Source organism: Microtus ochrogaster, unplaced genomic scaffold (genome assembly GCF_000317375.1).
Source record: "Microtus ochrogaster isolate Prairie Vole_2 unplaced genomic scaffold, MicOch1.0 UNK3, whole genome shotgun sequence".
NCBI classification, from domain to species: domain Eukaryota; kingdom Metazoa; phylum Chordata; class Mammalia; order Rodentia; family Cricetidae; genus Microtus; species Microtus ochrogaster.
The window spans coordinates 17,525,891-17,538,937 of NW_004949101.1; the positions used below are offsets into that span (position 1 = coordinate 17,525,891).

The window sequence follows — 13,047 nt, forward strand, 5'->3', positions numbered from 1 at the left end:
ATCCATCCATCTATCTATCTATCTATCTATCTATCTATCTATCTATCTATCTATCTATCTATCATCTATCTATTTAGGATTTTCAAGACAGGGTCTCTCTGTATAACAGCTCTGACTGTCCTGGAACTTGCTTCATAGACCAGGCTGACCTCGAACTCACAGAGATCCGCCCACCTCTGCCTTCCAAGTGCTGGGATTAAAGGTGTGCTCCACCACCACCCGGCAGTATGCTGTGTTTGTTTAACTCTGTGAAGCTGTGATTCTTTGCCTACCTAAAACACCCGATGGTCCTAATAAAGAGCTGAGTGGCCAATAGCGAGGAAGGAGAAAGGATGGGCAGGGCTGGCAGGCAGAGAGAATAAAGAGAAGGGGAAAGCTGGAGGAGGGGAAGGAGGAAAAATGAGAGAACAAGGAAAGGAGGGCACCATGGGCAGCTGCCCAGCCAGCCATGGAATAAGAGTAAAAAGTAAGATACACAGAAGTAAGAAAAGGAAAAAGCCCAGTGCAAAAGGTAGTCAAGATAATTCAATTTAAGAAAAGCTGGCAAGAAACAAGCCAAGCTAAGGTGGGGCATTAATAAGAAAGAATAAATATCTCCATGTGATTTATTTGGGAGCTGGGTGGTAGGCCCCCAAAAGACCAAAGAGCAAAAGAGCTAAGAGTAAAACAACCAACAACACCATTATTTAGAGGGTCTCTAACATTATCACCTCTCTCCTAGGCCCTGAGGACCTGGACAGTGCCTTAGGGGCTCAGACTGAGCAAGGCGAGGGCCTGTGTGTAAGTGTATACTTGTGTAAGAGACAAATACGTTCCTTAGCCCACCAAAGCCATTTATGTTGGTGAACAATGGCCCTCAATTCTTTGGTGTTCCTACCATTGGGAGCTGTAGTCTGTTTCTACCCCTTGGATCTGGTGAAGAATGTGACAGAATCACATTGTCCTGGCCCCAGGGTTCAAGAAACTTTGTCATTTCTACTCTCTACAGAACTAGTAAACCTGAGGGCAGTGGCGGCTCATGCCTTTAATCCTGGCACTGGAGAGGCAGAGGCAGGCCTGGTCTACAGAGCAAGTTCCAGGACAGCTAGGACTGTTACCCATAGGAACCCTGTCTAGAAAAAATAAATAAATAAAAGGAAAAGAATAAGCCTGAGTTAACCTTCTAGAAAGGCCGCAGGGGCTACAGAATGCTCAGAAGAGCCTAGTTCAAAGGAGAGAGCCCCCAGCTCCTGAGAGGCTCAGTCTGGCGCTCACTTGATACAAAGCTGAACAGATGCACAGTTTCTCCTTGCTCCTGGCTGTCGGATCCTGTTTCACTTTACTTCCTATTGCATGAGACGTCTACTTGGGGTGGAAAGGGTTCATTTGCCTTATATTTAGTCCCCACAATCCATTATTTAGGGAAGTCAGGGCAGGAACTGCAGTAGAGGTCATGGCGGGTGCTGCTTACTGGCTTGATTGCCATGGCTTGCTCAGCCTGTTTTCTTATTCACCCAGGACCACTTGTCCAGGGGTGGCACTGCCCACAGGCCTGGGCCCGCCCATATTAACCATTAATCAATGAAATGCCCCACAGGCCCATCTGATGGAGGTGACCCTCAATAGAGGCTCTCTCTTTCCCGGCGACTGTAGCTCGTGTCAAGATGACAGCCAATACGGATCCCTATTGTATTTCAGAAGATAGTTCTGTTCTGGGGGATAGACTATGACATAGCTTAGCCATTCTATTTTCCCGCCATCTTTACTTTATTTGAAGCTAAGAGCCGCCATTATAGTTAGCCTAGGACACCTAAATGGAAATGCCAGAGGATATGTCCAGCCTTCTGAAAGTGGTTTTCCTTTCTGATTTAAATTGGCAGGTCCAGCAGCCTTGACTCTTATTCTCCCCAAGCCCCTCATTTCTTCCTTAAACACAGATTCCTGGAGATACTGCAGTTGTCCTATGACCACGAGGTAAAGAAGCAACAGGAGAAAGGCAAAGCCATTACAGAGAGCAAGACCTTCCTTGGTCTTGGAACAGCTGTTGGAACAACATGATGCTAGTTAGCTGTCCCCAGAATTCAGGTTATGTGCAAAGAAGCTTCCCTTGTTGAAGCCACCATGACAGGTTTTCCTGAACGTCCTAGTTCCTAGTCTGTGTAGTGAGTAATAGGGGACACTAAAGACAAAAATGGAGGCCATCCTTGTGTTTGGAAATTTAGAACTTGCTGTATCCCAACCCTAGCACAGGTGGCGCCCAGAGTCAGGCCCCTCCCTGGGTACCAAAGGATTCCTGCTACACCTGTCTGGCTTAGCCTGCTGGTGGCCAACATGTTCTGTCTGGGCTCTGGAAGGTGCTGGTGGCAGGTAACTCAGGCGGCTGCTACCGTAGGTCAAGTGTGGATGCTCCTTGATGCTGGCGGCAGGTAACTCAGGTGGCTGCTACCCTAGGTCAAGTGTGGATGCTCCTCGGTGCGACTTCAGGTGTGAGAGGGCGGAGCTGAGGAACTTGAGACGCTCTCACTGCAGCTGCTGGCCGGCCAGAGGAGTGGTGCAGCCACCACCCTGACCTCTTTGGTTCAGAGTTGGCAGTGGAGTGGGGCAGTGGGGCACACTCTCTAGTTCCTTCTGAACTACATCCCCGAAGCTCTACACGTTGGCCAGGTCCATCAGCCGCCTGGCAGGAGGAGTGCACTTAGCCCCATGCTGTGGGTGAACCCTACCCACAGCCCTATCGTCAGCCTGCCTCCGCAGACTCTAATGCCTTCACGGAATGTGAAGTGTTAAGATGGAAGGTGCTGGAAAGTCAAACCTAAGAAAACAGAGCAGACAGCAACTTCAGTTTGTCTTCAACAGTAATGTCCCGTCTGGAAGCCCACGTCACAGTAACGCCTTCTCTCACCCACCAGTGTTCTTCCTCCACCCCCTTCCTCAGCTCACTCAAATAGCTGAGAACATCTATTAAACAATGGGATGGAGAAATCTCTCCATGCTGAGAGCACTGGCTGCTCTTCCAGAGGACTTGGGTTTAAATGCCAGCATCTTCCTGGCAGCTAACAACTGTAACTCCAGCTCCAGGGGGATCTGATGCTCTCCTGTGGACTCCGTGGGCACAAGGCATGCATATGGTGCATAGACAAACATGCAGACAAAACGCCTAGACAGATAAAATAAAAGTAAATATTAACGCCAGCTGGTGGTGGTACACACCGTAAATCCCAGCACTTAGGAGGTAGAGGCAGGCGGATCTGAGTTCAAGGCCAGCCTGGTCTACAAAAAGAGTTGTAGGACAGTTAGGGCTACTCAGAGAAACCTTATCTTAAACAAAGAAACAAAACAAAACCTTAAAAAAAAAAAAAGACTGGGTTTATACATTAAATACTGCCAATTTGAACTCCCAGCTCCTGAAAATACCCACAATGCCACAGGACTTTCTTTCAAGATATCCCGAGTAGCTCTCTCTGTCCTAATAAACACCGAACCGTTCTTCCTTCTCCAGATGTAACACCATCCCCTCTGGCCTGTGCGTGCTGTCTGTATTCCAGATTGTAATCCTGTCCTTTGTTTACTAACAGAATTTCCCTTGCTGGAGATTTGCCCCCGTAGTTTTATTTGACTTTGACACCGCTTTAGGGAGCAGTTGACAGGGAGAATCAACATGGTCTCCTGTCAATACCCAGGAGGAATTAAACTGCTGCCCATAGCCATCTGTATGACCTTTTAAGTCATTCTTAGATTCTCGTGTGTGTGTGTGTGTGTGTGTGTATGTATGTGTGCGCACGCACTTGTACGCATGGCTGCACAGGTATGTAGATGTTCCTCCATCAACCTGGGTGTCCTAACTCAGGAGTTCTCTCTCTCTCTCTCTCTCTCTCTCTCTCTCTCTCTCTCTCTCTCTCTCTTTCTTTCTCTCTCTGAACTCTCATGTGTACACATGTAAAGATCCATACCCAGAGCTTTCTTCTATCACTCTACTTATTTAGTGAGACAGCATCCCTGAGCCTGGAGCTTACTGATTGAGCTAGACCGACTAGTCACCAAGAACCTAGGATCTGTCTGTCTCCATTACCCTTGCCCAGAAGCACTGGGTTATAGTGGCAGGCTGCTTCTCCTGACTTTTCCATGGGTTCTGGGGTTCTTAGGTCCTCATACTTCCACTGTAAACACTCTTCTGATTAAGCTATCTCCCCAGCCCACCCCCAAATTCTTGGCCATGACACTATTCAATCATAATAAATATTTAATGTGCTTTATTTATTTACTTTCTTTTTGGATCTTTGAGACAAGTTCTCACTATATAACCTTGGCTGGCCTGAAATTCACTGTGTTAACGAGAAGGGCTTTGAGCTGGATACAAACCTCTTGCTTTTGCCTTGGAGTGCCCAGAATTATAGGTATGTGCCACTATGCCCAACCCATTTTAGGGCATCAGTTTAGGAGGTCATTTGTATATAGCAATAGACAGCAAACATAGTCACTACCATAGAATTACGCATCCTCTAAACAGGTGATTTATTTGGTCTGTAGTAGGTGTTTATGTGTATTGTTAACTGTCAGAGGCACAACAGTAACAGAGGCTGATGGCGCAGGAGGCACCGCCCCCTTGCTCTCCTTTCTGAGTTGGCGCTATGCAGGCACGATGATGCTGGAGGCACGGAAGCTGCTGTGGGCTTTGCTGGCTGGCAGGGGTTAGGTTGCCCGAGTTCCTGTGTAAGGTAAGCTTACACCTAGAATGTTTGTCCCCAGAAGTCAGTGTGTGACTTGCAGGCGGTGCCAGATCTGGAGGCTCACAGTGTTTCCATGGAGACTATCATCTTGTTAGGATGGGCTGAGGTGAAGTAACTGCCCCGTCTCTCCTGCTCACATGTGAGTGAAGTTCTGTTTGCAAACTGTCTCGGTTAGGAAGTCTTCTCGCTACCAGGGCTTCGCCTGATGCACAATTTGTGGGGTACCTCGAGGGTCCTGGGGGACTTGGGTGTTAGCGACAACAAAAGTAACTGGCTGAGAGAAGGGGTTCCCTTCAGAATATTCAGAGACATGGGGTGAGGTGCTCCCTTGGGTCTGGGAACTCCGAGTACTGTCTGCAGAACACTTGGGGTTTCTAGAGAACCCTCAGCTAAGATGTCTACCTTGCTAAGCCTTTGGCTTCTAGCAAAGCCTTCCCTGGCCTGCTAGTAGACATAAGAACCACCGCCTTTAACGACTTTTAGACAGGAAACAGGTTATCCAGTTCCTTTTAGATTTTGGTTCATGAAAAAGACTTTCCTGTCCTGAGCAATCGTCAAGTTTTCTTCAGTTGGATCACAACAACTGTGTTGCCTGTGTCCCTTTGTCTGGCTGCTGGAGGCTCCAGTGTAGCTTCTGTGCTTAACTGGCATCAGCTTCCCCCAGGCTGGGTACTGGGTATCACTGGCCTTCCTGTCAAGAGGGTTCTAGTGCATCTGCCTCTTTTCCTTTGCTTGGACCTACTATTTGAACCATCCAGCCTCCTTTAGATAGGGCTGGCGTTAGAAATGTAGGCTCTTTCACACCATAGTTCTGCCCAGAGGGGCCGCAGAAACTGGGTTCCAACTTGTACACCATGAAAAAGCGTCCACACCGGAAGTCATGGCCTCATCTCCTCCTCCCAAGTCTGGAGCCAAGGGAAACCACTAGTGTGTAGGGTCCAGGGTTGCCTGAACAAGACACTGGGAAGGAAGGCCAGTTTGAACAAAGTTTTAGCCTCCCATAGCCCAAATTATGGGAAGCCATTGCCTTCCCTTTGAATAGTAATAAGTTCTGAAGCGCAGGGATCAAAGTTCTTGTTACATGTGTGATATGGGCACATGCATGTGTGTGATAGAGCCTGTGGATCAAGCCCAGGCCTGGGAGACCCACAGATGCCAGCCCTCAGTTGTGAGGCCTCCGGGTACTCCTTCCAGAAGCTGACCTGCATGTGTAAACCTGAGGCTGGGGTTGGCCAGAGTCTGGTCTGTCTCTCGGTGGCAGAGCTCCAACATGATGCCTTGAGGCCCTGCCTTCAGTGCTGGAGCTGCCGGGACCCTGCGCTTTCTTGTCCACGGTCTGGTTTTGGCTGGGAGAATAAGGTGCCGGCTCTGGAAAACAAAGATAAGAATGAAGATGTAGGAGATTTGTTTTGTTTTTTTTTTTTTCAGTTGGAGCGTCGGGAGCTGCCCCCGCTGTGTCCGTAGATGCTAGCCCCGTTTGCTGCCGTGAGAACTGTCAGACTGCCCTGGGGTCTGATTTGTTCTCCAATAGGAAGAGATTTGGCTACTGGCTCGGAAACTAGACTTTGAACTCTGGTCTTGGGCTAGCAATTTTGCTTGCTTGGTTGTTTTGTAGATTTATTTAGAATTTTTATTTATATTTGTGTGTCTTTATTTCTATGGATTTGTGTCTGGGGACAGGAGAAGTCATTAGATCCCTGGGGCTGGAGTCGTGGGGGTTGTAAGCTACGGATTGTGTATGCTGGGTGAACTTGTGGCCTCTAAAGAGCAGCAAGCACTCTTAACTGCTGAGCCATCTCTTCAGCCTCAAGGGTAGAGCTTTTATCCTAGGTTTTCCATAATAAAAACTGGTACAATAGTGACAGAAGCCTCTCAGGGTAATGGCCAGGTCAAATCTGGTGGTGGAAGGGAAGAGGCTACATTAGCTCTCAGAGAATAGCCTGATTTCCCGCTCCTTCACTTATTCAACTTCTCCCTTCCTCCTAATTCCAAGATGGGGACATGCTCCTTCCTAAACCCAGTCCCTTCTTCTGGAACACAGAGATAGACCATACTCCTCTTGTGGATTTACAGCTTCCACTACCAGCTATGTCTTCTAGACTTTCAGAAGTGTGATACAGGCAGAACCGTGGGATGGAAGAAGTCATGCCCTCCTTTCGAGGCAGACAAGCATGGGGACGGTGTATTATTCTGGGGTCCTAATTAGTTTTGAATTATGCATGCCACACCCCCTCTTGTAATAACACAGTTGTCGGGTTAGTTCCTTTACCTCATGGACTGTTAACGCTGCATCTTGAACAATGCACGTGGCAAACAACCCCTGATCGCCTACCTGCCCGTGCACTCCCCTCTCTGAAAGATAGTACCCATTTTCCTGGCCCTAACAACAGTTACATTTTGACAGTTTCTGTTCAAGTGCACTCCCAACCTATCTGAGTATGATGAATAGAGGAGCTAATCCATTCTGAACTTGTTTTGGGCACATGCACGGTAAGGCAAATATCTGTAGTAGAAAAAATAAACACGTAAATTAATCTACAAATAAAATAGAGAATCTATCAAACTGTGTCTCTTAGTAAACAGCTCCTCCTTTCCCAGAAAAGAGAATCCAGGCTGTATGCTTAGGGCTATGGGATACCTTCACTCATGTGGTTTGCTGTCAATCTTTATTAATATTAATATTATTATTTTAGTTTTTGAAGACAGAGTTTTTCTGTGTAACAGCATTGTCTGTCCTGGAACTCACTTTGTAAACCAAGCTGGCCTCGTGGCCTCAAATTCACAGAGATCCTCCTGCCTCTGTCTCTCAAGTGCTGTGGGATTAAAGGCCTGTGTCAATCTTTATTTACAGTGTATCTATTTCTTTTTTATTTTTTTTTATTTTTTTTGATTTTCGAGACAGGGTTTCTCCGTAGCTTTTTGGTTCCTGTCCTGGAACTATCTCTTGTAGACCAGGCTGGCCTCGAACTCACAGAGATCCGCTTGCCTCTGCCTCCCTAGTGCTGGGATTAAAGGCGTGCGCCACCACCGCCGGGCTTCAGTGTATCTATTTCTAATCTGTAGAGTTGCTTCGCTCCCAATAAAGCTCTCTTACGACTTCAGTCAATCTCTGTGAGCCCTTATTCTCACTTCTTTGGCTAAGAGGCCCAGAACCTGCCAAAGCCCAGCCTTAGCCGCTGACCACTCATAGCAGCCCCTGTATTTGTGGCCACTAACTGGAAACACTGACTTGGGTTTAGCATTGAAAGATATTTTGGACCTATTTGTTATAGCAGTCAGTATTGTTCTGGTTAGTCCCCAAAAAATAATGGTAAAGAAGACATGAAATGTAACTGCTAATAAATTGGTACACATAAAAAAAGTTAACCCTTAAATTATTAGTCACCTTGTACAGTTCTGCCATCCAAGGTCAGCACTGTTGTACAGTGGTACCCTTTAAAACAGAGGCTCCTGAGACAACGGGACAACCTCAGACAAGGTCCTTTCATCTTGCCCTTTCCTCTCCCCCATATTGGAGCCTGGTCTATCTATGACCACTCTTTAGAGATGTGAGACCCTTATTCTATCCAGTATGTCTCTTTAAAAGATGATGATGATGATTATTATTATTTGCGTGTTTTCCCTGCATATGTGTCTATGCGACATGTGCATACAGTGCCCAAGGATATTAGAAGACAGCCCTGGACTGTGAGCTGCCATGTGGGTGCTGGGACTAGAACCTGATCCCTTGGAAGAGCAGCTAGTGCTCTCACCCTCTGAGCTACTTCTCCAGCTCCAGCAGGTCTGCTGGAGAAACTACAAGCCATTCCCTCTAGCAAGTACTTGTCAGTTTATTCTGTACACCAGGGGCTCTGCTAAGCTCTTCACATGCGCTGCTTTCATCATTGCCAGCCCACGAGATAGGTGCTTCGTATTGCTAAATATCACCAGTGTCCCCATCTTTTTTTTAGTTTTTTGAGACAGGGTTTCTCTGTAGCTTTGGAGCCTGTCCTCCTGGCACTAGCTCTTGTAGACCAGGCTGGCCTCGAACTCACAGAGATACGCCTGCCTCTGCCTCCCGAGTGCTGGGATTAAAGGCGTGCGCCACCACCTCCCGGCCAGTGTCCCCATCTTAACCCCACCACAGACCCGTTCCACATCAATGTGCTGCACAACTTCCACGGGGACTTGGAAAGAATTTACCTTCCTCAGCGACTTGTAGCTGGGTGGTACTTTTGGAGCTGTTCTTAAGTGTGTCCTCAGAATTGGTGATTATGGCTCTTCCTTTCATGGATTTATGGTTCTTCTCAACTTCACGGAGCTGCAGAAGGAAATGAATTATTTATGCCAGCGAGGGGCATGGCTGTCCTACGCTTAGAGCCCTGGATCGTGAGCCGTGAGCGAGGACTGTGTCTGTAGATCTTGCTGGTTACCTTCACCTGCCTCTTGTTGGTTCCACGGCTAATTGGAGACTGCAGTGTGCGGCTTGGGGTCACACAGCATTTGATGGGATATCTAGACTTTATCTCCGTGTTCTGTATCTGGTCAGGAGCCAGTGAGGCTAACAGAAGGAAGTCTGGGTGGGGAATGGGAGGAAAGATCCATGTCAGTTCCAGAAGCATGGCAGGAAGTGAGGATGGCAGGACTCAGAGGTTTTTTGAGTTTGCCAGAGAAAGAGAGAGAAAGAAAGTCTGTCTTGCTAGAGAGAATGGTCAGGGTATCTCTGGGCTGCTGAGAGAAGCTGCCCGTGTTTTAAGCAGACTGAGGAGACATCCTGGGCTAAGGATCAGCAATGTGTTGTCTGGCCATTTCTTTTAGTATTTACACTATTAAGATGACTAGGGTTTTATTTTGTTTATCTTTTGTTTTTGGTTTGATGTGTGTGTGTCTGTATGTGTGTGTGCAAATGTGTGAGTGCTAATGACTGACTACAGAGGCTTGTGACTGGTAAGCACTTTCTCTACACTAAGCTGCACTGTCAGCCTCTCAGATGTTCCTACTGCACATGCCCGCTGTTGAACCCTACAGGGCTGCTCCCTGCAGGGCAGGCTTTTGGATTTGCCGTATCAGAAACCATTGGGAGAACACACCTGAGATCACCGAGCAAATCCGCAAGAAACAAGAACACCGCTAAGGATGTTGCTCCCGAGAGACTCACCGCTTGGATTTTCTTTCGCAGCTGGGCATTCGCTCTGGAGAGACTTTTTGAAACTGAGTTCAGGTAGTAGATGGCCAGACTAAAAGAGAAAAAGCATACCTCCTATTTTCCTGTGATATTAGAAAATGGCAACAGCTCAGTGCTTTTCCTAGGTCCCGGGATTACCCAAGCTTTTTCCTCTAGCAGGGCAGAGCTGGCTCTGCCATCCTAGGTTGTCTGCTCAGCATGGGGAGGGTTCTGGACACCCTCTCCATTTTATTGAGCGTAGGCATGACCTGCATATGTCTAGTTCTCAGAGTGTTCAGAGTGTTGGTAGAAGGAATCACCCTGATTCCAAAGAGGTAGGGCGTAGCAGGGTTTCTAGTCTGCAGAGGAAGCTGTGAGTGTTTCCTTGGTAGCTTTCCAGTAGCAGGTTTGTGTCATAGTTATCGTCATCTCACTGGTGTTGATGGAAACTTGATGAAGTTGTGCTGGACAGCTAGACAGGCGCTAACCAGCCTGGAGGCCGCTGAGGATGAACACCTCCTTTAAGATCAGCTTGGGTCCATTAACTGAAAGCTACATCCCCCTGGTCAAAAGAATGGAATCCGAGTTCTACTTCTGGCCCCAAGTACGGACAAGACATTCAAATCTGCTACAAAGATTAAAGCATCACAATTTATTGTCAGTTTCCCTAGAAGTTAATCTAACTGGGCCTACCAGTGGTTTGGATGGGAGACCAACGTAGAATGAAGAAATCTGATTCATCTAGAGACATTCTGAGGAGACAGGAGGAATGATTATGCCCGCAATGAAACAATATGCTTATACAGCCCTCACTTACACAGTTGTTACAGATCTCAACTGATAAACCTTAGGACTTTTTGAGATATAATTCATAAGTACAATTTTTCTTTCTCTTCTTTGGCTACCAAATGAAATTCTAAACGTGCTTGCTCTGATATGCTGGGTGTGAAGTAAGGAGAGCCTTTATCCATTGCTGATGGGACTGCTAACTCATGTAGCCACCATGCAAACTGTGGTTGTGCCACAGGGGACTCAATCTACTTCGGGTTCCAGCTATACCACTCCTGGGCATACACCCAAAGGATGCCCCATCCTACCACAGAGACACCTGCTCAGCCATCTTCATTGCTGCTCTAGTCAAAATAGTCAGAAACTGGAAACAACCTAGATGTTACTGTTAGCGGGTTAACGGATAAAGAAAATGTGGGGCACATTTACACAGCCATTAAAAAAAAGAAATCGTGAAAATCTGTAGGTAAGTCATCCTGAGTGAGGAGACCCATCACCACAAAGACAAATGTGGTACGTATTCACTTATGTGTGGATATCAGCTGTTAGGTCATCAATAAGCCAGCTACACTTTGTATAGCCACAGAGGTGATGTACAGAGTAAGGAAGTGGGCGCTAGCAAGGCATTTGTTTGCACTGTCACTCTGAGACTGCCAATAAAGTTTAACCTGAATTTAGCTGGCCAGAATAAACCATAGAGGTTTGGGAGGACTCAAATAGGATAGAGAGACACAAGAAGGAATAGGGAAGGGCTTAGAAAGAGTCTCGGGCCTTTTAGATCTGGGAATGTGGAGAGGCAGGGTCAGCTGATCATTTCTCCATCACTCTGTGGATCTATCAGGTTTTACCCCAATGTCTGACTCCTGAGTTTTTATTGATAAAAGAATAACTTAGATAAATGCTTCATTGGGCAGAGAAGGGACGGATCTCCCTGGGAAGGGGGAAGAGAACAGATAGTTATAGTTGGACAAGGTAGGGACCGGGATGGGAGGATCAGACAGGGATGGGGAGGGAAGAGGGGGGACAAGAGGGGAATATAGGGGAGGGACATCTAAAACTAAAGACCATTTGAGGGGCCAGACAGAAAGAATACAGTAGATGCTTCCTAAAATACATATATATATATATATGAAAGTGATCCAGATAAAATCATCTCGAGTGCTGGGATTAAAGGTGTGCGCCGCCGCCACCACCTGGCTCTGTATCTGTTTCTTGTGCTTTTTCTTTGGACCTTTTTGTTCTGTTTAGTTCTATTATTACTTGTCTATTTTTGTTTTTATTGATTTTATTATTATTCCTCATATGCTTGTTGGTTTTCTAATGAGAGTCAGATGTGTATGGATTCCAATGGGAGGGGAGGTGGGGAAGAACTGGGAGGAGCTGGGGGAAGAGAAATCAGTCTATCTGCTGGTTGGTATTTCTTAACTTAAACTGAGGAAACCCCACCTGAGAAACTGCCTCTGCCGGAGTGGCCCGTGGGCATGCTGTGGGATGTTTTCTCGACTAATGACTTTTGTGGTGCCACCCTTGGGCAGGAGGTCCTGAGTTACAAGCAGTAAGCAGTAGCCATCTCTGCTTCCCATGTGTGCTCCTGCATGAGTCCCTGTCCTGATTCCCTTCCGTGATGGACACGGGGTCATGTGAACCAAACAAACCTTTTCCTTTTTCAGGTGGTTTTGGTCACAGTGCTCATCACAGCAGCAAACAGCAAACTAATACAGCCCAGGGTCAGGCTGAGCTGCCCTCTATGGCAGTTGCTGTGTCCTTACTGCATGAAGTACCTGAGAAAAACAATTTAAAGGAGGAACGATTCTGTTGGCGGTGGTTTCAGAGTTATCAGCCCTCCTTGACAAAGAGGGTGTAAAATGGCTTTGTTATGGTGGGTGGGAAACATCCAGGGGTGCAGACAAGATACAGACCCCAAGGACACGTGTCCAGTGTGAGCCTGACCTGGTGTAGACCAGGGGTGCAGACAAGATACAGACCCCCAGGACACGTGCCCAGTGTGAACCTGACCTGGTGTAGAATCACCTAGGACATGGTAAGGCACACCTCTGGGTGTGAGCTAGGGTGGCTTCAGAAAGGATCAGCCTAGGATGTGAGAGCCATCTGAATGTAGGCAGTGCCATTCCATAGCTGGGGTGCCTGGGTTTAGTAGAGAGGGAACAGAGAAAGCCAAGCACCAACATTTCCTCTCCCAGTTTCCTAGCCAGCCAAGACGAGAACCGTTCTGCTGAGCCTCTGGAAGGAGAAGCAAAGTGAACCTTCCCTCCCTCAGGTTGTTTTTGCTGAGTATTGTGAATAGAATTTCCTCTGTTTATCCTGCAGGGAAGCAACTCAAGACTGAGGGTGTTTGAAAGGGAGATGAAGCTGTCAGTTCTGCTGACGAGCTGCTAAAACCCAGGAAAA

General features: G+C 47.2%; 1 protein-coding gene across 1 annotated transcript in view; it reads right to left on the bottom strand.

Annotated features, from left to right (window-relative positions):
- Positions 1–5,868: 5,868 nt before the first annotated feature.
- The window catches only part of Tmc2 (transmembrane channel like 2), a 52,368-nt gene continuing 45,189 nt past the window's right edge, over positions 5,869–13,047 (bottom strand). The window contains exons 17-19 of the mRNA XM_005365627.1: positions 9,844–9,922; positions 8,889–9,006; positions 5,869–6,074 (exon numbers count right to left, since the gene is read on the bottom strand). Coding sequence (XP_005365684.1) covers positions 5,869–6,074; positions 8,889–9,006; positions 9,844–9,922 — 403 coding nt within the window. The remainder of the gene's footprint in view (positions 6,075–8,888; positions 9,007–9,843; positions 9,923–13,047) is intronic.